The 25575-nt window shown below is 34.3% G+C and overlaps 1 protein-coding gene across 6 annotated transcripts in view; it reads right to left on the reverse strand.

The window, feature by feature from the left end:
* Window positions 1–25575, reverse strand: part of CNTN5 (contactin 5) — a 564185-nt gene that overhangs the window by 150313 nt on the left and 388297 nt on the right. For all 6 annotated transcript variants that reach the window (XM_072326761.1, XM_072326767.1, XM_072326763.1 and 3 more), the window contains one exon: window positions 14154–14249. In XM_072326761.1, the coding sequence (XP_072182862.1) occupies window positions 14154–14249 (96 nt within the window). The remainder of the gene's footprint in view (window positions 1–14153; window positions 14250–25575) is intronic.

The raw sequence follows: 25575 nt of genomic DNA on the forward strand, positions 1-25575 counted from the left end.
TGTTTGATTAAGCATAGAGCACAACCTTCAGTGCATTAGCTTTTCAATAGGACATTAAATTCCAGAGATGTGTCTCAAGTTTGACAGTTTAATAATTATGACTTTGGGAACATTTTGAAGCTAAATGTAAGTACTGCCAAAATCTACATAAACAAAGCTATTTCTGCAAAATTGTGAAGTAATGATTCTAGAGATGAGCCAACTAAAGTCAGCTTTTTAAGAAAAACAAAAAACAAAAAACAACTTGTGTAAAGCGGAGTAAAAGTTTTCTCCATGCTCTACTCACTTTGCTTTCAATAGGGAAATAAATAAATAAATAAAAATAATAAAAAGTTTAGGTGAAAACAAGGAACTGCAGTATAAAGAAGTACAGAGAATTTTAAATATATATATGCTAAGCACATTTTTTAATTTTTATGGCCATGTTTTAATGTTTGATATGATACCTATGTTGAAATCACAGAGATGATGCAGAACTCCTCCTGGAAACTGTAGTTGACTGCTAGAAAAGAAACTTTTGTTTATTGACTATTCATCAAAGCACACAGTAACACAGGGAATAAAAAGTGAAAGTATGAACTATAGAGGCAGTTGTAAACTGACACTCTTCTGTGACTTGGGCTGGATAAGTCGCCTTCTGGCAAGTTCTGTTATATGCAAAATCTCGGAAATTATTTAAATCATTTTGGTAGAAGCAAGGCTGGTGTTTTCTCTTATGAATGACTGGCCTTGTTTACAGAAGTTTCTCAGGAGTTTTGTGGCTGTTCTCTGAAGGTCATGAAAATGAAAATCTGGGTCATTTGATGATGAAGTGGTAAGAAGAGCACATCTGTCTCCTGCCAAAAGGAGTTTATTGTATTGTATGGTGTGAAATTTCTTTCACTATCATTTCTTAAACAGTTTAGTAGATCTATTTTCTCTGTTTCACAACACTCATTCTTAAACTGTCACAATGTTACATGTTTCTCATAAGGGGTGAAAATGGAGCACTGGCATCTCAGCATTTTTGTTAGCGCTGTGTGACGTTTCTGGACATATCATTCTGATGCAAAAAATGCTAGCTCTATGGCAATGCTGAAGTCTTTCTTTCATTGAGGTGCAGTGAGAAATAAGTCTAAGTATTTTAACAAGAGCCGTGGCTGAGGCCTTCATGTATCAGCAGATGTTCACCTCTTTATTTGTTAACATGTGATTGGTTCCCAGATTCTTTCAAGGCTTCTCTTCTGAGAAATTGTTTCTTTTTTTCCTTTAAACATGTGAAGATAAAACAACAGTTTCCATGTAAATTCTCTTAAATGTACCTAGAGTCTAATGGGGTTCTAGGCCCTTGGAAGGGCAATAAGGCTTGCAAAGGGCTTGGAGACTATGCCCTACAAGGAGTGACTGAAGAAACTCGGACTGTTTAGTCAGGGAAAGTGGAGGCTGAGGGGAGACCTTATTGCTCTCTTCCAATCTCTGAAAGGTGCTTACAGTGCGAGCGGAGCTGGTCTCTTCTCACTGTTGACAGGTGACAGGATGAGGGGAAATGGCCTTAAGTTGCACCAGCGTAAGGTTAGGTTGGATATGAGGAAAAACGTCTTTACAGAAAGGGTTGTTAAGCACTGGAATAGGCTCTTCAGAGAGGTGGTTGAGTCATCATCCCTGGATTTGTTTTAAAACCGTTTGGATGTTGTGCTCAGGAACATGATTTAGTGGAAGGTTCTTAGGATAGCATGGTTAGGTTGTGGTTGGACTCGATGATCTTCAAGGTCTTTTCTAACCTGAGCAATTCTATGATTCTGTGATTCTTAATGTAGAGGTCATATAATGGATAATTATTGCATCTTCAAGGGTAAAGCATGCACAAACACATTCCACATCTGCATTTTTGTGGAATTACAGTGTTAGCAAAAGAAAGAAGCCTGATTTATGTATTCTTTTTGCAACATGGTAAGATACTAATCTATCTCCTATGGTGTCCTGTTGAGAAAATATATTTCTCCTCCATTTACCGTTTCCCTTGATTACCCCAATTCCACAAGATGGCACTACCTAATGAATAAATAGTACTGATGACAGCCAAAGTGTGATGTCATATTGAAGTTTTAGGAACTCCAAAGAAGCTGATTATTATCAATTATACAAAACAAACAACAGTAAAAAAGAACAGTCAAAAAATAAAATAAAATGATAATCCAACAAACAAAAAGCTAAACCACCACTTCCAAACAAAAAGAAAGACTAATTCACTTCCAATTAAGGGCTGAATTTGCTGTACATAAATATGAAGTTTGCATGATGGCTTCTTTACCATTCAGAAATACTCAGTTAAAGTAAATAAATAAATGGATGACAAGGAAAAAGAGCATTGATCTCTCCTGCTGAAAATATAAAACCTTATTTCATCTCAAGTCCATTTTTAATCTTTATCACCACACTTGATATTTGGATAATCAGTGTACCAACCACAGAATAAGGGTTGAATGTGCTGCACTGTCTAATGATGGAATACTTTTCACGCTTCAGAGAAAATGTTGAAAACTTCTTTGTATCTTAAATGAATGATAACTATGAGTTGCCTCCCACCCCAGCACATATATAATTTTAGTGCATTTCTTTGTGCTGCTGTGACTTATTACCATTGTTCATTAATCCCCCAAGAAAATATTTAATGAATGCAATTCGTTTATTGCTTTGTAATACTCTCATATAGAGCAAATAGATATTGTCTATTTATCAGCTAACAGTGAAATTGTCTCTTTACTGCTCTGGGGACTCTGTATCTACTGCTCACTTACCTGAAACACAGTACTACCAATCATATATTTATCTTTGTTCAGATTTAATTACAGTGATAATTCCTTAAATATTTTCTGTCTTATAATCACTTACCTAGCTAATTACTAAAATATACTGGAAACAAAAAAAGGTAGTGTCAAGGGTGATTTTATACTGAAGGTTACAAATGTAACATTATCTTTTCTACTGTGCATAGTATAATTTCATTTTTACATTTATCATATGTGAAATGTAGTCAGACATTGAAACATGTAAAGGTTGATAAAATATCATTCCCACACATATAATCTGTAAAAATACAACATTGCACACTACAAAAAGATGGCCTTTTAAATTTATGTATATATTTATTTATTTTTCAGAGAGAAAGAAAGATAGGTTAGTATGTGTACTTGATTTTCATTGGTATGATTTTTTATTTTTTTTTAATTTATTTCTAATTTATTATTATTTTTATTTTTATTTTTTTACTATATTCCATGCCAGAAACATTTAAAATATAAGGTTCAGTAAGATCTCAGTGATACTTGGCTCTTAGGCAAGTTTAAAAAAGCATTCTCATCCTAGTCCTTGCAAATGTTAGAGTTACATTGCTAAATTCAGATCCGCAGAATAATCTATTTCAATGATCTGTCACTAATTGGAAAAAATTGTTTTATTTTACATTCATATATATGTATTTATTTACTTCTTGCAATACACAGTTAATTTATCATATGTAGAATACCAGGAACACATCCTTACTAATGTATATTAGGTTTTGTAGTTGCAGTGATAGACTTTTGTCCTGATCCATATCAAGCTTTTATCTTCAAGGTGAGATAAACCATATCTCTTCAACTTTTTATTAGAAACAGGGTTTTGAATAATCTACTTAGCTTTATCAGTTCGTTTGCATTTCTATATCTTATTATGTAGCAACTAAAGCTGGACAGGTAGTCCATTTAAGATATTAACAGTGCTGATAACTGGAATAGTAGTCACAGGTACTTTGTAGTTGATACTCTTACTTGGGGCTGGAACTAGATGATCTTTAAGGTCACTTACAACCATTCTATGGTTCTGTGATTCATATTATATCCTAGAATTAAATTATGTAATTTTCCATTCAGTTAAGTATTTGATTTTTTACAATAGCAATATATATTTTTTAAAGAAGGAATGTGGTTTAATCACTTATTCCCCTTAGAATCATAGAATTACCCAGGTTGGAAAAGACCTTGAAGATCATCAAGTCCAACCACAGCCTAACCAAATTCTCTCTGCGTTTTTTTTTTTTTTTTTTTTTTTTTTGTTTGTTTGTTTTTTGTTTTTTGTTTTTTTTGTTTTTGTTTTTTGTTAAGTGTAGTACTTTTTACTTTTTATCTTTAACTTGGAAAGGTAAGGATTTAAAGGGTGGACTATTTAGTGGGTAAGGAATTTATTAATTTATTGGATGCTTGCATCCAGTGGGTTCTGGTCTGTGGCTCTATGACCACATGGAGACTGGTGAAGTGTGATCTCCACCAGTGGTCTGACTTGGGACCAGTGTTCTTCAACATCTTTATCAGTGATATAGACAGTGAGAATGTGACCAACCTTAGCAAGACTGACGATGACATCAAGCTGAGTGCTGTAGTCCATACAACAAAAGGAAGGGATGCCAATCAGAAGGACCCGGATGAGCTTGAAAAGCAGTCCAATGTGAACCGTAAGAGGTTCAACAAATCCAAGTGCAAAGCGTTGAACTTTGGTCAAGGCAAGTCTAGGTATATGTACAAACTGGGAGAAGAGCTCACTTCTCCCAGTCTGTACATATACTCAGCAGTTCTGCTGAGAAAGACGTGGGGGTTTTGGTAGATGAAAAGCTGAACATGAGCTACCAGTGTGCTCTTGCAGCCTGCAAAGCCAAAAGTATTCTGGGATGCATCAAAAGAGGGCTGGCCAGATGGATGGGGGAGGAGACTGTTAGTAATGTAGGACTTGACTCTCTTGGGAGCCCATCTGGAGTACTACACCTGGGGAAGCTGTGGATGCCCTATCCCTGGAGGTGTTCAAGGATAGGATGAGATTCTGGGCAGCCTGATCTGTTGAGGGAGGAAACCCTGCCCTCAGCAGGGGATATAAAGGCTGAAACTAGGTGATCTTCAAGGTACTTTCCAACTCAAGCCATTCTGTGAATGAGTGTTCAATATTATGCCACAGTAACTTTGCAGAACTCAAATGCAGCCAGACTGGAAATTGCTTTATATTTCAGAAAAGAAAAGGAAAAGGAAGGGGAGGGAAGACTTGTATTTTATTTTATTATATATCTATTTGATTTTTTACTATATATTGAAATGACTTTTGAGATATCATTTTCTTGTAACATTTTAGAACATGTATAGACATGCTCTAATTTCAGAAATTAAAGCCATTTAAACAACATATATAATTTTCTTATTTAAATAAAGAAAATATGAAAGTAATAAAAGTAATGTACATTTATGGATTAATGCTGATTGTGGATATATATATACATATATTTGTTGCCTACGATTTTTAGGATTGAAATAGATTTATTATTAAAGAAAATCACAGAGAAATCTATCCAGCAAAGCAGATTAAATTACAAATAGGAAGTTTAAAATATTTCTAGAGAAAATAAAAAAAAAATTCAAAAGTATAAGTCTACTACTGATACTCATCTATTATTAGGTAGGAATGAAAACCAATGCTTATGCAGAAATGTCCCAAATGCACCATATAAATTGGTGTTCTAACTTTTCTAACATATCTGATAATGCAGGTAGTCCTGTTGTGTATGAAAAGCAGGGGAAAAAAAAAAAAAAAAGGATGATAAAAAGCAATAAACAGTCTTAATAAGTGGTAACAAAGCTTTATATTCTAAGAATTAACAATTAGGATCTTTTAATCAATAATAGAGACTTTATAGAACAGTTGGAATACCAGTAATTTTGATATTAAGAATTATGGATAATTATTGTAATTTCTATGGACAAAGACGGAAAATTGCCTGTAATGTACCTAGAGCTGATGCTTGATAAAGTACATTTTCATAAAAAGAATTGGAAGAATTCCCAAATAAACTTGTTGTCCATTGAAAAGATTAAAAAATATCTGTAAAATATGTTCAAAAGGAATGGTTTGGATCCTTTTCAATGCTGAACATTTTAATTGTTAAAAACAAACTCATACACTCATAATCACTGTTCTATAGGAGTTTGGATGAAGACTGGACAGTGACCAATATACAGGACAAATCACTTATAAATTCTGCTTTGGATAGCATATTAGTATTACTTTATTATTATTATTATTATTGTTAATTTTAATGATGGAAAGGTGTTGAATACACAGCAAGACAAATTATTATAATTATTTTTTAATAATACAAATGAATGATAATTCTTATGCTGTTTCTAAATTCATGCAGTAAATTCAGAAACAAACTATCATTCTCATATGAAAAGCATGGCATTGGAAAATACCAAGGAAACTGTTTAATGCTCAGGAAAACACATCACTCTATAGAGTACATGTATTAAAAAGTGATTTCTGTGTGTATATGTTTCAAACTGTATGATAGAGTTTAAATTATTTCCTCTCTGTTTATCTTTCACATTTTACATCAGTCTGTAATTATCCCCACATACAGCTTCTGAGTTTATTTTCAAATGGTGAAAAAAATTAGCAGTATAAATCACATAATGATGATACAGATGCTGTAGATGCAATGCTCACCTCTTTCCTGGTATATTTTTAGGGTTATGTTTACCAAGGAATGCATTCTGAATTACATCTTTCTGAACACAATGAAATTCAGTGAATACCATTTAAAAAAATTTGTAGTCCTCAAAAGCCAAGTTTTAAGTACTAAGAATGACAATGACAAATCATTCCTTACATCTCAATTAAAAATAACTTAAAGTGCAGATGAGGAGGAAGAAACATTTCACATTAGGAAACTGCCCTAGAATGCCATTAATGCTGTTTAGTCAGGTTGTACAAATAAATCACTATAAATATCATAAGGGACAATCAATCATTTAAAATTTAAAAATGTGGACACTGTAACTCTTACCTGTTGTTACATATAAATAATAACAGATTAGTCTCTGTGCACATCGCTCTGCACTACTGGAAACCCAATGAACTGCTGCCATGCATCTTCTGCATGTCATACGATTGTTATTTTGCAAGAATACATAGCCTTCTGCTGCCTTACTTCCAGCAAAGGGCAGTGTCCCATGACTTTAATCTCTCCTCCTCATTCCCTTAGCGTTAGGAGTCAAAGAGATTTTATGCTATTGCATAATCTTAAAATTATTTCTTAAAAGAAGAATCAAGGCTTCCATGAAAATAAATGTTAAGTGAATAATAATTATTTATTCATATGACTATTATACAGATATTGCCTAGAATGTGGTGCATATTTAGTTAATAAAAATGCAGTTAAAGCCTAATGACAAGACACTATCAACATTCTGGAGTATCTCCTCATTGGCAAACATAGCTAGTTAAAATGCTGCCCTATCAAAAATTCTATTATCCACAAAATCTTAAATTTCATATCCTCCAATGTATGCATCGCCTTCAATAAGATTGAGGAAGGAAATGCAGTAAAGTGCTCCAGGGAAGTCAGAAGGAAAATTACTGGTCATGTACTGAGTAATGAAAAGACCATAGAAGAAAAAAAAAAAAGCAAAGTTAATTGTGTTTGTTCATTCTGTAATGAAAACTACAGGCATAGTCATCAATCAGTTGCACAGATAAAGAATACAGATTGGTGTACAGAGATGTGTCAGGGGCCATGAACATTTGCTTCAGTGATAACACACATGAGAATTTCTGTTATTAGACAAGAATGTTTCAAAAGTGTTTTATTGAAGGTGATAAAGTAGTGGATGCAAGAGCGAAACACCTTCTGGGATAAAATGTGCCAGAGAGAGCAAAATATCCTATTGAATGATTATTAACAGAGAATTAGGACTAGGACTAGGACTAGAATTAGGATTAGAATTAGAGAATTAGAATATAGAGTTAAAAGAAAAGGACACGGAGGTACTAGAGGAGGTCCAAGGAAGGGCAACAAGGCTTGTGAAGGATTTGGAGAATATGCCGTACACTGAAGAAACTGGTTCTGTATAGTCTGGGGAAGAGGAAGCTGAGGGGACACCTTATTGCTCTCTTCCAATCTCTGAAAGGTGCTTACAGTGAGAGTGGAGCCGTTCTCTTCTCACTGGTGACAGGTGATGGGATGAGGGGAAATGGCCTTAAGCTGCATCAGGATAAGTTTAGGTTGGATATCAGGAAAAACCTCTTTACTGAAAGGGTTGTTAGTCACTGGAATAGACTCTCCAGGGAGGTGGTTGAGTCAACATCCCTGAATGTGTTTAAAAATTTTTTGCATGTGGTCGTCAGGGACACAGTTTAGTGGAGGGTTGTTAGTTAAGGCAGTATGGTTATGTTGTGATTGGACTTGGTGATCTTTAAGGTCTTTTCCAAACTGAGCAAATCTATGATTCTATATGTTAGTGTCTTAACATGTTTTTTCTCCCATTATCAAAAAGCAAAGTTTCAACTTTGTTATTAATTGGTTATTACTCAATTAAACACAACAATAGAATGAAATCTGAGAAGGTAGATCATGTACCCTTCAGCTCATGGTAGCTAATTAACTCAGGTGGCAGGAGTGACTGCTGAAATAATATTTTATATGTTATGGACATGTGAAAAACAGAAAGAGAAGTTGCTTCATCTAGTTCATTATATGTGACATACTAAATTCAGTATAGTTTTCTGCCCATAAAAATTAGCAGTCAGTACTCCTGTTAGCTATGTCCTGGTCCTGATGCTTAGCTCCCAAAATGAATAAAAATGGGTGAGGAGAAACAAACTACAGCATGCAACTATGAAAGTAGAGCTAATATGGTTTCTTATGTCTTAATATAGGTCCCCTTCCTATAGGTCAACCATTTGATAATTCTAGGACATAGATTTACCTTTCTTTTTAACACTGATATGTGTTAAGGAAAAATATACAAAAATTATAGTTTTTCTCTTAATCTCACCTCTGCTCGTAGTAGAAGGAACATGAGAGCATTGGGCAGTTCAGCCTTCCTAGGAAGCAGGTGGAATGTTGCACTTATGTTCAGTTAAGGTGAAATGTTCTATTTGCCATCAACTGTGTCATCGAACATCTATTCCTGAAAATATTGACTGTGAATAAGTTCTACTTAGCTTAAAACAGAGTTATGACTGGATGCATGACCTGTCCAGGTCTAGTTTTGAGAAGACTGACAGTGTTTATATTAGGAACTAGCAACACAGTCCAATTCATCGTTCTCAAGTGAGAAGAGAAAGGTGACTGTTTCAGCTACACACTGGTTTCTCATGGAATTAAAGTACACACTTTTCTCCTAAGTTGATTTGAAAGATCAGATTTGAAAAAAAAAAAAAAAAAAAAATCATTGGAAAAAGAAAACAAAAGCAACACATATATTGTTTAATACATACAGAATTATACTGACATGATAAAACACAGTCAGGAAGAAATATCACCTGTACAGACAATTAGAATGCTGAAGAAGCACCCAGTTTTGAGGAGAAAGAGAAATGTAGCTACAGAGATCTAAGTTCATGCATGTTTGATATGACATGAAGAACTGGATAGATAAACATAAAAACTAAAGTTCTTTAATGCTGTGCACTGAAATACCACCATTAAGAACTTGTATCTCGGGGAAAAATCCATGTCTTTAATACAAGTTTGTGGCCTCTGTATCAATTGAGAAAGTTTGATATGTGTGAAGTTCACTCTCAAAAGCCATCCTAGTGTATTTTAAGATTTATGTATGATATCCCAGTCAACTGCTTGTAAATAAGATCGTGAGTATACTGAGGGTAGTCTAACCCAAAGATAAGAAGCTTGTTATCACAACTAATTGCTATGCAAAAGTCTACTTCTATAAATTCTGAAGTTGATTAGAATTGCCCCATTATTTCTATGTATCATCTGAGCAGTATGGAACTAAAACGGGGAGTTCTGGGAAAAGAACTATTGTAAGTTTGCAGATAACACCAAGTTGAGTGGTGCCGTTCATACAGTATCACAGTATCACAGTATCACAGTATCGTGTGAGTTGGAAGGGACCTTAGAGATCATCGAGTCCAACTCCCGGGATCTGAGCCTTCTGTGTAGCAGAGCGGCACTTCTACCATTTGTGCCACAGGGGGGATTTGAACCCGGGCCTCCGGTGTGGCAAGCGGCATTTCTTCCACTGCACCACCGGGGAGGAAGAGAGATCATCCAAATTTATCATGAAACTAATGTAGTTGAGCAAGGCGGAGTGCAAGGTGCTGCACTTGGGTTGGAGTAATCCCAAGGAAAACTTACTGAGAACAGGTCCTCTGAGAAGGACTTGGGGATTCTCGTGGATAAAAGCTGGGCAGGAGTCAGCAATGTGCACTTGCAGCCTGGAAGACCAACTGTACTCTGGGCAGCATCAAAAAAGGAGCAGCCAGTAGGAACAGGGAGGTGATTGTCCCCCACTGTTCTGTCCTTGTGAGGCCTGGTATAGAGTACTTCATCCAACCTCCAGGGCTGCAGCAAAAGAAGAACACTGAGCTGTTGGAACGGGTTTAGAGAGTGACACAAAGATGACCACAGGGCTGGAGAATCTCTCTTACTATGAAAGGCTGAGGGAGATGGGCTTGTTCGGTCTGAAGCAGAGAATACTCTGGAGAGAACTTATTGCAAATTTCCAGTACTTAAAATACAGTCAGCAGGGAGACAGACTTTTTGCATGGTCTGATAGTGTTTGGATAAGAAGGACTGGTTTTTAACTTAAAGAGGTGAAATTTAGGTTAGATTTTAGGCAGAAATTCTCAGAGGTTGGTGAGACACAGGATCAATTTCCCCATAAAAGTTGTGGGTGTCCCATGGAGCTGTTCAAGACTAGACTGGATGCAATCCTGGGCATCCTGATCTAGTGGGCATCAAGCCTCCCCATGCTGGGGGAGTGAGGGGGATTGGAACTTGAGAATCTTTAAGGTCCTTCCAATGATGATTCAATTATTCTATTATTTATGAAAATTATGAAGGCATAAATGCTAGTGCCTATAATACAGTTTTAGAACTGGGTAAGATCAAATTTGTCCTCCTGATAGTGATAAAAAAACTTCAATTTATCTTCCGTACAGGTGTTGCACGCTGCCTCCAGACAGCAATGTCCCTTTGAAGCAAAGCGGAAGATGATCTACTTTGCTGATTCACAGAGTGAAGCATATCGACACTACTACAGCAATGGGAAACCTCATTCTCTATTAAGCTGCTACTGAAAGCTTTGAATAAAAGCCTTAAAAAGCTCAAGTGAAGGTACTAATTTAGAGGGAATCATGTAAATCTTGATGAAATCTTCCTTTCATTTTTAATCTTTCTGTGGCAAATCTTGCAATTAAGATAATTAAATGACTGAATTAAACCCAGTGTTTACATTCTTTAGTGTACTACAATGAAGAACCATAATCATGTCTATGGAAAAAAAAAAAAAAAAAAAAAAAAGCAGCAGAAACCTTTTTAAATGGAGATATCAAACAAAGCTTGTTATTTAAGCAGTGGGTAATTAATGAATCTCTCAGTTAACAAATTAACAGCCTAGGAAAACCATTCAGAAGAAAAAGTCAGTAAAGGGTAGAGAAGAAGGAGAAGAAGTAGATGAACTATTTATGGTGTTTTTTGTTGTTGTTTTGTTTTGTTTTTAAGTATGAAATGAATTAATGTATTTCTCAAGGGACAACTTCGGAGTTTGCAACAAAACAAGAATTTGCAGAAAAACTTCTCAAGTAGGTGAATTAATATGATGTAGTATTCCTAGTGAAGTAAGAAGCACACATATATATTTTAATGTGGTATTCTCAGAGAAGCAGGAGGTGAGAATCTATCTGATGGTAGCTGTTTGTCATAAGGAGTTTGAACACAATCTTTTTGTTGAATGTATTGTCCTTCAACACTGTGAAGAAGCAAATATCTCCAGGAAAACTCCCTCAATTTTCTGATAAGTCATTTCTCAGCAAAGATAGTGATGTCTTAAGAAATAAATCCATTAAAATCAATATCTATCTCCCTCTCTTCAATTCTTATTTGAGTGAACACTGGAAATATTCTGTACATATTTGGAGTGGTTTTTGTTTGTTTGTTTGTTTGTTTTCATATTTCCTCTGTAAAATATTTGGAGAACAACATAATGAACCTACATGAATAATCTGTACATATCAGAAGCTTGTATATGTTTGTTTATTGCATTGCCTTTTGACAGTACATCAAGGCATCAGTAGACAGAAATGAAGCCCGTATACACTTAAAGCCTGTGTATTCTTTTTTTAAATTAAATTCTGAAAATAAATTAGTGCAGCATTTTTTCAGTGTTTTCTAAAGATATTCAAATTTTTCCGTAACTTATTCTGTAAAAAGAGTGTGTGAGCACTGTTCAGTAAAAATATATATATATATATATTTAACCTCTGTTTGAAAACAAGACATTCATAATTCTCAGGAAAACAGGAAAATAAACCTATGTCTCTTTTAATGTAGTGTTCCAACTTTAAGTCTTATTTTATTTTACCTGTATTTACTGTAAGGGCTCAATCTGGAAATTCTGAGGTGTCTAAAGTATTGACTTAGAGACTGAAGAATGGAATTCTGTTGAAACATGGATTTATTCTGAGGCTGTGGAGAATTATTAGATTTGATATGATATAATGGATTTATCTCCTCGGTTAGTATGTGAAAATTATTCCTAAAGATGCTGGAGAATGTGAATTAATCAATATAGTGGTGCTTGCGCTGCTCATCTATTAAAAAATCTTTCCCATAAGCCTACTCATAACTCATAGTCCTGTAAATGTTAGATGTTCACATTTCACATGTGCTTTAAATAGTTTTTAACATATCTTCTAGATTAATTTATTGTTCATGATTTTAGGGTTCAAAATTTCTCACGGCCGCTTAGAAGAAATATCATTTTGAAAATCAGACCCAGAAACTGCAATCCAGAATTTGAACGCTTTAAAAAAAAAAATTGTATTTTACATGTTTCAGCACATAAATCCGTGATGTTCCTCTCCTCTGTAAAAGGATTTGAAAGTTGGACAGAAGAAACAAAGTTTCACGTTTCCTGCTTAATTTCAGTACTGAGCTCTCACATTTTCCCTGGGAAGTTCTATTCTTGTTCAGAATTGTTTTTCATATACTGACTTTAATCTGACTTTATCATTTTTCATTAATGTCTTGTACCCCATTGCTGTCTTTTGTTGCCCATCCATCCTTACACTGTAAGTCTGTTTGAAGAAATACAATTTAGCTCCTGACTTGGAATTTTTTTACCTACAACTTCTTGTTTATTTGTCTGAATCAAGCCTTAAAATCTTGCATCTAATTCTGTCACATGTGGACCATCGAGTCAAATTTAGAAATAGATTATGAAGGCAACTATAACAAGAAAATTATCCAGAAAACAGAGAAGTAGAGAGATGATCAAATAATTACAGGTGTTAATCACACTCATCATTATAATACAGTAATAAAAATAATCCTACAATAGATAGAATACATCTCTACAATTGAAATTTGGAGGAGGTATTGTTTTCTACACTTCTGTCTGCAACATAATGTTTTCCAGAACTCAAGTCTGAAGTCAGGAAAAATCCATTCTGTACAGATCTCATTTCCCAAATGGGAAAACAGTAGGCCATACTGCACCTCGTTGCAAACAAGATATTCTGTCTAGAGCTGTGTCTCCAGGTATTATGTGTTATGTAAACATGAAAACACATTTAGCTACCCACAGCCTTTTCAAGGGTGCCAATCTGAAAAGCAGAAACACAATCTCATTGGAATATCTACAGTTTCATTTGGAAAACAACAGGCATTTCATGAGCTTTCTGATATATCTGGCTGCTAGTAATGATGCTATTCTGTACTGGAAACTAAGCTGTACGGCAAGTGGAAGTAATCAAAACCATGTTTATACTTCTGAAAAGAGAAGCCAATACGTATTCAAAATCCATATCTCAACACTGACACTTGGGAAAATTTCTGAAGGTTTCTAAACTCTGGGGGAAATATTATGTGACCTCAAGGCAGTATGTTCACTACAAGTAGCGCAATACACTGAACTTCTGTAGTGAGAATAAGACATTTTCATAACAGAAATCCTGTTGCTATTGAATGGAATTTGCAGAATGAGCAGTTTGGTGCTCCAAAAAAGTCATCAGAACTGTGTATATTTCATCTTCAAGATCCACAGTCAGATACAGATATCAACAATGTCAAGCATTCTATAATTAGCTTGCTGTAAATGATCAGTATGCATACAAGCTCCAACATACTGTACCTGGTGAATGAAGTGGAGGGGAGCACATCAGAACCACTCCTTGACCTTCACGTACAGAGACAGCACTTCTTGTCCGACCACTAAAATTCCCCAGATCTAATAAAAGAACACAGCAATTTTAGTTAGATACAAAAATTTTAACATTTATGACTACTGTGACTTATAATTTATTTCTTCTTCACCAAATATTCTGCAGTAATTCAATCATTATTACTTTATATTTACAGAATACTGGGATGGCTAGTCCTGCATAGATAGTTGTTTTGGCTGGAAATACAGCTTGAAATGAAAAATTTTCTTAGTTAAAAGATCTCTGTTTTTCCCTAACATACCTTTTGAGTATACGACTTTATGTAGGTTTGTTTTAAGTTCTATATTTTTCTAAAGTAAAACAGATATATCAGCCAATATTTATTTATTTATTTATTTATTTTTAACAAACCAATATTTAGGAACACTTTGTTTTACTCCTTACATAGTGCGAAAGTGCAAGAGTGTATACATGAAGAAGCTTCAAGGGTTGTAAAAGATGTACAAAACTAATTGGTGAATCATGGCTTCAACATGTTTTCAGGACAAGTCCTGAAACCAGACCAAGCAATTTCTCTGTATGTTAAAATATTATCATTGCAGTACTTTGTCAGTATTGGGAGATAACAAACAAACAAAAAAACAAACAAAACCCAAACAAACAAACAAACAAACCCCCCCAATATTTTCAGTCCTCTGACAATGGAGGACTACCTGGAACCCATACTGTAAGTGTGCTATATGCATTCTAAAAAGTAAAAAAAAAAAGTAAAATAAATAAATAAATAAATAAATAAATAAATAAATAAATAAAAAATTGAAATCATTGGGCATAGAGAATTAAATAGCTATGCAAACATAAATACAGTGAGCTCAATAGTAAAAATTCATACCAGTGAAAAAACAGATTCACTAAATAGAGAGGGGTACAGGGAAGCAATATTTTATACTTCTTTAAGAACTCCGTGAAATTTGTTTTCACAAATTAAATTGGCCATTTGTAGTGCCTGAGAATAAATTTTTAAGTAATGTTCTGGTTTAAAAGCAATGATCTTTGGTTTTTTGATTTCAATTCAAATCTCAGTTTGAAATACTTATTTTCAATGATAGTTGTAATTGGGAAAATTCTTTTAATTTTCAGGATAAAAAAGAATAATTTTGTTGTTTATCTTGAAGACCAAACACTTCAATTTTTATGTAGAATCACCTATCTCATATATTTGTATGTTTTCATTTTTCAGATCATATGATGGACACAAAAGAAGGAAATTTGTGACATCATAATTATAACTTCCATGGGCAGAAGTAAAACTATAATTAATTATAATTTTAAATTAATTTTATTGCTACAGTGTTTTACTATTTTTCTTTCCCTCCCTTTTCCTCCCATTTCTCTTTATGAAAAATAAATATTTCCTTCTTGGAGTAATGATAAGACTACATGTGAATCAAATTTCTGTTTATTCAGACCAACAAATTTCAAGCTGAAGAAAAAAAGAAATAATGGGCTTGGAATTCCATCTTCTTTTGGCTACCTTCTTGTTCTGAACTAGATGTCTTGGGAAAAAAAAAAAAAAAAGAAAAAAAAAAAAGAGAGAGAGAGAAGAAAAAAAAAGAAAAAATGACAGGTATAAAAGCAGGAATTTAGCAGTAAAACAAATAAATGTAGGAAAGCATAATAGCAAGGGAAGGTGAAGGATCACACTCAGCATTTTCTTGAATTAAAGTAATGAGTCTAGTATGGAAGAGTCAGAATCAAACAAAAGGGAAATTTTATATATTTATATTTTTATATATGTTTATACATCCTTTAGCCACACTGGAAAAAAATAAAACATAATTTAAAAAAAGAAGACAAGGAGGGAAAGTCATTAAAAAAGGAATTTAAAACTATTATTTCATTCTAAAATCTTTTAAAAACAGAAGTTAATTAAAAAGATGCCATCTGCGTCTGCTCAGTTATTATAACATAAACCTCCAACTCTTTTTCAGGCATCCCCATGTAGAATTAATTTATCCTTCATGTTATGGTGATATACTTGACTGCTTGATTAGAAAATAATGCCGATTTTTTTTTTTTTTTTTTTTTTTTTTTTTTTTTTTATCCTCCAAGGAACTTCATTTTATAAAGATTAGAGTTATTTAACCTTATCACAGAGTTTGTGGCGAAGATAGCACTGTATCTTTTCAGAGTAGTTCAAGTTGTTTCAGCTACCTGGTTTCAATTTTCTTTAACATGCTCACACCTAAAGAACGTACAGCTTTGCCTCTTTGAAAATATATAACCAGTTACTGTTGCTAATGTGAAGATAAACATATATTTCTGGAGATATTTGGCAAGCACAGATTAGGACAATCATCTTTGTTGCTAAAAAATATGCATTAATTAATTATTTTTTTGCTGTGCTACTAAAGAATAACCTGTGACACAGGAGTAGTCTCCACTGTGGGAGGGAAAAAAGTACAGTAACTGCAGAGCTAGTGAAGATGGCATTAAATCCAATGTGTTTGGTGTAACATGTTCTGGATGTCCTACTTCAGATATAACTAGCTCAGTATTGTCCTTGATCTTTGACACAATTAGAAGATTGGGAAAAAAGCAGTAACACTCATCCAAAACGTCTGGTGGGCAGGGTGACTCTCTGCAGAGGCTACTCCTATTCTTCTGAAAGGAGCTGAAGTATAAGTTTCTCTCAATACATGTATATAAATATTGATGTGGGTTAAGAATGAATGATGTTCATCCTAACAAGAGTATAGAAGACACAATAGATAACAAAGTACTTCTGCAGATTGTGAAAGGAGTAATGGGAAGTAAATGAGAAGAGTCTCAAGGAAGTCAAAGCAAAAGAAAGTAGAATAAAAGCTGGGCAGAACTAGCAGTCAAACAATCAACTAACTAAAGAGGTGAAAGGACAAATAGCAAAGCAACTAGCAACTGTTTTTCCAGTAGATGATTATACATGTGAGGATGAGAATAGAAGAGTCAGTTACATTAACATTTCAGATTTTTTTTGTTATTTTGTTTTGTTTTGTTTTGTTTTCCTTTATCAATTGACAGAAGAATTCATACAAAAGCTGGAACATTTTTAACTCCCGTTATCTTTCCAGTTCACTTTTATTATGGTTTCTGTGTCGTAGTTGCAGTTCACTGCAAACAGTGAAGAGGCAGGTTTTTTGTGGCCCTGACAACAGCCCACTAATGATTGCTACCAAATTAAGATCAGATTAAAAATGAAAAAATGATCTGTGTTTGACATTTATTGCCTGATAATCTTACACAGAAGTTGTGGAAGTCTTTGTAGTTCATTATCAGTCACTTAAACCAGTTAATTCCTTTTTAAAGTAGAAATTAGACTAATGCATATCATGCATTCTCTGCCAGTCCAATTTTCAGAGTTTAAACTATTTCATTTGCAAATTTATTATAGAGTTTAAAAGGGACATCACATGATAGGTATTACAGTGTTTAAAGTCACATGACGAGGATATCTAAAACGAATATAAAGTAGGCAATCTTCTTTCTAATAAATTTAAAAACAGCTCTATGCAAAGTAAAATTCAGGCCAAGGACAAACATAATTGTTGTCTTGTTGCTGCATAAAGAATAACCTTCTTTTCCTTTTGCGAGGCAGATCTGAGAAATGAAACTTGAGCTGCAATTGTATCTCTTTTAAAAAGATAAGATTTACAGGAAAATAAATTCCATTAAAAACATTTTTTTTTCAAACTTCCAGTACCGCCTTTATTAAAAATATTGCTTAACTGTACACTTTAAACAACAGGAAATATTTCCTTAGTAGCTCATAAGGTTTATATGGGCAACAGAATAATGAAATGCAGGTATTAAGAAGAAATGACACCCATGATTCTACATAGGAAAGTTTTAGGTACAGTAAAGTAAATGCAGTGATCATAGAATATTAAGATGTGTAAAGAAATTACTGTATCATTTTGCACTGACATATACCTATTGTCTAGGAATGGTAGTTTAAGAAAGAGGAGCTTTATTATTAGATTCACTTGCTGGACCTAAGCAATAGTAACTTTTGATACTGAAGATGTTGGAAAACATGTTTAAGGAACCTGAGACAAAAAGATTTCTACCATGACAGAAATATCATCTAACCACATCTTGTGAAAAAACGTAAATTTTTAACTTAAAAGAAACACATCATCATATGACATTTAAGTGTCCAAATATGGGAAACAGTCAAAAAAATCAGAGTATATATCATGGTTGTTATTGCTGCTGTTATCATTCATTCCTAAAAAGCTTTTCACTCCTTTACAAAACATCAGTCTGATTATTTGAAAATAAGGCCTTTATTTTTCATCAAATAAATTACTGTGCAGATATGTAGCAAGAGAAAACAGAAATATAGGGAATACATATTCTAAACACATGCTCTTTATTCTGTCTCACTGTATCAGCAGATTTAATGAGGAGTTTTCAGGGAAATATTTTTTTTTTTTTTAAATAAGAAGGTAATTAAACATATGTTTTCAGGGAACAGCAACAACAAAAAGATGAGGAGCACAGGATAAAGTGTAAAGACTCCTGAAAATAAAATGGGATAGTGTACTTTTATATACATTACATAAACTTATTTTAGAACCTGTGATACATATTATAAAATTCTTTTTTTTTTTTTTTTTTTTTTTTTTTTTCCTCAGAACAGAGGTGATTAAAGAAACTTGGAAAAAAGGTGGTCCATAAGCTTATTCTTGTAAGTGAATAATTTCCTCTCTAGCATGCTGTCAGCATGAATTATAATGTGCAGACTATCCATTAGTTAATTTTGAACTGCATTTTCACTAGAAATCACAAAGAAATTGTTAAGTAAAGGTATATTCTTTTCCTTGCCCTTATTGACATTTTTGTACTTGTAATTTTTATAAATTATGACGAACTACAGTCATATCCTGTCTACTACTGCAGTAGTATCCATTTACTTGTGTGTATTCATCTAGCAGTCTATGCCTACTTGTTTTATTTTTTAATCAGGTAATATTTTTCTATATCTTCTGTATTAAATATCACATAGAATTTAGAAATCCATGAGAGGAACCTAATGCATGCTAACGTAATAAAATTGATTACAGCAATAATTGACTGTCCCTCATACATTCTCCCCCTGTTCATTTGAGGAAGGGGTGGTAAGAGAATGGTGTGGTGGTACTTGGCTACATACTGGCTATATATTAAGCAACAACTTAATCCAACAGACAACCTAAACCTACCTTAGGTAGCAAGTGAAAGGAATGATTTTCAAATACAACAGCTAACAGTTAATAACCAAAATAAATTGCATAACTAAATGATTCTATTTCTAGAGTTGCTGAGCAAACAGACTTGCACTTGAGTAATGCATTCAGTGTACTACATTGTAAACACTTTTATGTTTTACATGAGCTTATCTACTTCCTCAGAAACACACATACACATTTCTATTTGAATGCTTTTTAATACACTTTCCTGGCATGGAGTGGCATAGAAATCTTTCAAAATTCTGTACACACAGTATTTATAATTCTACTTTCTTACTTTTTCCTTTGTACTTACAAGTGCTTTTTCCTTTTTCTCATTTTCTTTTAATCTCTCTCTCTTTTTTTTTTTTTTCCCAATTAAATTCATTCCACACATTTAAGCATATATTGAAAATACCATTTCATTTGTAGTAACTTTCTTTAACTAGATGCCAGTTGGAACTTTTTTTTTTTTTTTTTTTTTTTTAAAGTTTTTGTTGTTGTTGTTGTTTTGTTTGTTTGTTTTTCCTCACAGTGACATATAGAATTGGTTGAGATCATTCTCCTTATAATTCATTTGAAAATCTATAACTTTGTAGTTATGGTCAATGGGCCAGTCAGCTTTGCCTCCATCCCTGGAAAGCTGAAGGAACAATTTGTTCTGGATACCCTCTCCAGGCAATTGGAGAAGGTTATCAGTAGTAGTCAACATGGATTCACCAAGGGGAAATCATGCTTGACCAACCTGGTCGACTTCAATGATGTCATCATTGGCTATGTGGATGGGGGGAGAGCAGCTGATGGTGTGTACCTTAACTACAGCAAAGTGCTTGACACTGTCTCACAATATCTTTGTTATGAAACTTAGAAAATGTGAATAGATAAAAGGATGGTTAGGTGAATTGTGAACTGGCTGAATGGCAAAGCTCAGAGAGTTGTTAGCAGCAGCAAAGGTTGGAGGCCTGTAACCAGCTGTTTTCCCAAGGCACTGGTTCTTGGTCTGATTTTGTTCAACATCTTCAACAATGACCCGGATGAAGAGCTGGAGTCCAGCCCCGACAAGTCTACTGCTGATGCAAAGCTGGGAGGATTGGCTGACACACCAGAAGGCTCTGCTACCATTCAACAAGACCTGGACAGGTAGAGAGTTGGGCAGAAAAAACCTGATGACATTTAACAAAAGCAAGTGTAGAGTCTTGCATCTGGGGAGGAATAACCTCATGCATCAGAACAGGTTTGGGGATGACCTGCAGGATAGAAGCACTTCAGAGAATGACCTGGGTGTCCTGTAGGACAACAGGTTGTCCATGAACAGCTGTGTACCTTTGTGGCCAAGAAGGCCAATGCTACCCTGGGGTTCATTAAAGGGAACGTGTAATAAGGTCAAGGGAATTGATGCTTCCCATCTAGTCTGCCCTGGGAAGATCACATTTAAACTACTGTGTCCAGTTCTGGTCTCCACAGTTAAAAAAGACAGGTTTCTCCTGAAAGGAATCTAGCGGGGGGCTATGAAGATGATAAAGGGACTAAAGCATTTCCTGAAAGAGGGAAAGAAGACTGATTGGGGATCTGATAAATGTTTGGAAATATCTAACCGGAAGTGGGAGGCAAATGGATGAGGCTAGGCTCTTCTCTGTGGTGTGTAGTGATAGGAAAAAGAATAATGGGAGAAGAACTTCTTTACAGTGAGGGTCATGGAGGTCTGGAACAGGTTGCCCAGAGAGGTTGTGGAATCTCCTCCTCTGGAGACATTCAAGACCTGTATGCAGGCCTCACTGTACTACCTGTTGTGGGGTACCTGCTTTAGCAGGGAAGTTGGACTCAATGATCTCTTGAGGTAGCTTCCAACACTATGATTCTGTGATTCTGTAGTAGAAGGCTGATACATATGATTATTAGTAATAAAGAGGGAAAAATGCCTTTGTGACTACTGCATATGAGCATTCTGTGTGGCACTGAGCTAAATTATGTTACAGTGTCAAACACTGCCTACAGACATGAGGACTACTCCAATAGTAATGACTCTATTATGTTGGAACACACTGTCAGAGGTAAATGTTGGTAGTATGGCAGTAGAAGCTGAAGATTCCTGCCAATGTTTTGTTACAAGTTACAATGCTGCAGATGTCAGCAGAGCGGCAGACTGACAAAATGGCATCTGTCATGGAAGCCTATATCAAGCAAAGTTGTGGAATTTAATTTCCCCATGTGAAAAAAAAAATAAATAAATTCTCCCACTGAAATTCATTGTTATTTTCTGAGTGTTTCTGTAGATCACACAGTGAATGTGAACAAAGTGAGGTGCTAGGTGTCAGCAGTGTGAATGGGGACATTAAAGACAAGCCATACTCTGGATGGCCATACACAGCTATCATACCACAAAATGAAGAGTTTCTTGACCAGTTCAATTGTGTAAATCAGTGGATTATGGCCCAGGAACTGGATACAGAACTGAATATTGGCTTCAGTGAACTGGGAATGATGGTAGCAACACTGGAATAGTTAGTACCAGATGGGTCCCATGAATGATCACACAGAAACAGATAGGTCTTATTGAGCCAGTACAAGGCTGCAGATGACAGTTCAGTGGATCTTATCATTATTGGTGAAGAGATGTGGTGATCACAACAGCAGTCCATGGAGTGGCAACACATGAATTTCCCATCAAAGAAAAAGTTTGAGATGCAGAACTTCCAGAGTCATGACAGAGAAGAAAACAATCCTTTGCAACACAATAATGCCAGGCCCCATATCAGTTTCAAGACTGTGGAGCACACTGCCTGTCTTGGCTGTACTGTCCTGTCACACTCACTGTACAGTCCAGAACTGGTGCCTTCTGATTTCCATCTGTTCAGGCTGATGAAAGATGGACTGTGTTGGCAACATTTTCCTAGCAGTGATGCCTTCACAACAGCTGTGATACGGTGGGTCATCTCTTCTGGTGTAGATTTTTTATGAACATAGCATGCAGGCTCTTGTTCATCACTGGTAAAAAAACATAGCTAATGGTGGCAATTATATTGAAAAATAGTGTTTTGTAGCTGAGAATTTGCTCTATAAAGTAGTGCTATTGTGTGTTCTTTGTTGTAATTTCCATGGAAATAAATAGGAAGCATTACTTTCAGAGCAACCCATGTATTTTTACTTTATGTTGATGTTAAGATAATATTATGTTTTCACTTCTGTTTGCTACATGGCAGTGTTGTAAACCTTTAGCATCAACATTCCTTTCTCCTATATCTTTAAGCTACAAATTTTAAAGAAATGTATAAAACAGCTAAAATATAAAACTATTATCATCTGGGAAAGCATGAAAGATTTTCCAAGTTCTGAATGTGTGGTATTGATGTCACCTCAGTTTAAATTTTTGCAACTTCCACAAATTCTACATTTGAGTTTGTCTTGTTTCTTTTATACTGCACTGAAAAAATATCATTGCATTTCCATAACTTGTTTCATCTGACTTCATTTAGGTCTCTAGTTTAAGAAAAGATTAATCCTGGCTAAAAACTGATTGTTTCTTTTTACTGACTACAGAAGGGGCTTAGGTCTACAAAGTCAGACAATGATTTATTTTAACTTCACAGATATTTTCATTTAGTGGCATAAATCCAAGATTCTCTATAAGTAATGACTGCATAAAATTCAAGAAAAGTACAGCATACCAAAGTTCCAGTTTTGAAGAACAATATTAGATGTTTGTTTGATAATATTTTGGCTCTTATTAGGCTTTTTGGTGGTGGTGTTTTTTTTTTTTTTTTTTTTTTTTTTTTTTTTTTTTTTTTGTTTTGTTTTTGTTTTTGTTTTTTGTTTTTTGTTTTTGTTTTTGTTTGTTTGTTTGTTTGTTTGTTTGTTTTCTTCTCTGGTTAAGTAATATTTTGTGTAAAAGGAGGTTTTGATTTAGAACTGCATGCTCTTTGTGATTGAATTAGGAGAAATATCTGAGAATTGAAGTTCGCATCTAACATGAATGGCATGACTGTCATGACTGCCTATATTCAAGGAACAGCAGGATGTTGGCAGATGCTATGTCTGTGAGGTATGACATATCAAATTCTGACTCCACTCATTTCACAGTACTGACTTTTCACCAGATGAATGCATACAAATGCCTCAGTACTTCAGTTCGTGTGTGTCATAAAGAAAAGGTCATATTTTCCAGGAAATTATTTATCTGCTCTTCTCTAAAAGTTGTAGTGCCCTATATGTCCAAAAAGCCAATTGTAAAAGGCAACTAATTTTCTGGACACAGACAGTAAAGAAGTAAATCATTAAGATTTTGGAGTTAACTGGATAGGTCAACTGGAAATGAAGGCTTTAAAATCACAAAGTGTTTCCTAGGTAGCAGCTGATTGTTTTAAAATATTTTAGCTAAGATTTTTAACAGCACAGTTTGTATTGGAGAATGTCATTCTGCTTAATATCAAGGTGAGCTAAAATCGGAGTTTAGAATAGGAGCATATAATTGAACAAGTAAAAGTCACAGAAGATAAATAAAGTCAGCTGAGCTACTATAAATACTGTCCATGTACTTAAAACTGTTCAGTCTATAAACTAGAACACATCAGTTAAAATCCTTGAAGAAGATCTTTTGATCATTCATGTAATGATTTAACATGTGGCCAATGAACAGCAAACTAGTTTTTCATTTGTCATGTTAAATAGTAAGTTAAACCTTTGTAAAATGTTTCATAATTTCATGAGTTGTTACCTCTCCATATATCTCTCTTATTCTAATATTCATTTAGACCATTCACATTTGAATTCAGACTCTCCTCTGTTCTTGTCTCATCTGCACTCTTTTTCTCAAGAAGTCATTTCCAACCTAAGATATCTATATAAGATATTGAATAAAGACACAGACGAGTAAGTAGAACTATTCAGACAGCTAGTTACCAGTGTTACCCATAGGTGATCATAGTCTTTGAAATGTACATCAGACAGCAATCCTTCAGTATGTCATTTGACAATTTAAACTATTTTATTATTTATCACAATAATATGATATTGTCAGTTGATCAATAGAAATATAAGTAAATAATATCTCCTGAACAATTAGATGGTTCACAATATGGAATGATTTTTCAAACAATTCTCTTTTTTACTGATCTTTCCGGAGTAAAACAAATTACCACCAAGTATGTTCCTGCTGACTGCTGATACTGAATCTAAGTACAATCAAATCTGGGATAACTGTTAGTTTGGAAGTTATTAATAATTTGGTAGTATTAGCACTGCATCAAAAGAGAAACAAAAGAAAACTTCTCTTTGCATATGGGTTTCTATCTACGCAGAAAGAATAAAATATTTCTTAGACCATACTGACCAAGACTGCATGTACACCTCAAAAAAGTAGTATGCAAGCCTTTAATAATAATCTAGAAAGGCAGGTATTTAAATAAAAATTAACTGAATTTGCTCACAGGACAGGTCTGAGTGTTCGATCAGAACTATACTGACTCTTAAATTTCTTCAATAATATCATGCAGTCCCTTAAGTCTTAAAGCTATGACTGACCACTACCAGAAGTTATATTTAGACAAAGCCTTGTCACAAGAGAACGCTGGGCTCCATGATACACGTGTTAAATACTGTGGGCCAAATCATCAGCTGAGAGGTTTAAAAATAAATTCCAGTCTCAATAGTTTTTAGTTCTGAATGCATAAATACACCATGTAGGAAAAATCCTGTTAGAGAAAACAAACCTGTTAAGAACTGGCCTTGTACTATGTAACTATGAAAGAGGTGTAACAGTCAGTCAGTCAGACACAAAAGAGGACATAGAGGAAAATGTTAAAAAGAAGTTGAGCTCTTTCAAACCTATTTGTGTTCATTTGGTAAAACAGAATAATTATGTAATAAATTTTTATTATTTATTTTTATTTTATGACTGCAAGCAAGGGTATTGGATACACTGTATGAAAAAATGAGTTTATTTCAACATAACAAAAGTGGCCATTAGTTGAAAATAATGTGTGGATTTTATACTGTACTTAGAAGGGAAATGTTTGGATCTCATAACTAGAGGTTGTGAAATAAAATAAACAAAAAGTTTTGGGTCACACTCTGAATATGTGAATCTGTAAGATTTCAGGATGAATATATTTTCATACCTGCCAGTTATCACTAAATAATATAAAAG

This window comes from Excalfactoria chinensis, chromosome 1 (assembly GCF_039878825.1).
Source record: "Excalfactoria chinensis isolate bCotChi1 chromosome 1, bCotChi1.hap2, whole genome shotgun sequence".
NCBI lineage: Eukaryota > Metazoa > Chordata > Aves > Galliformes > Phasianidae > Excalfactoria > Excalfactoria chinensis.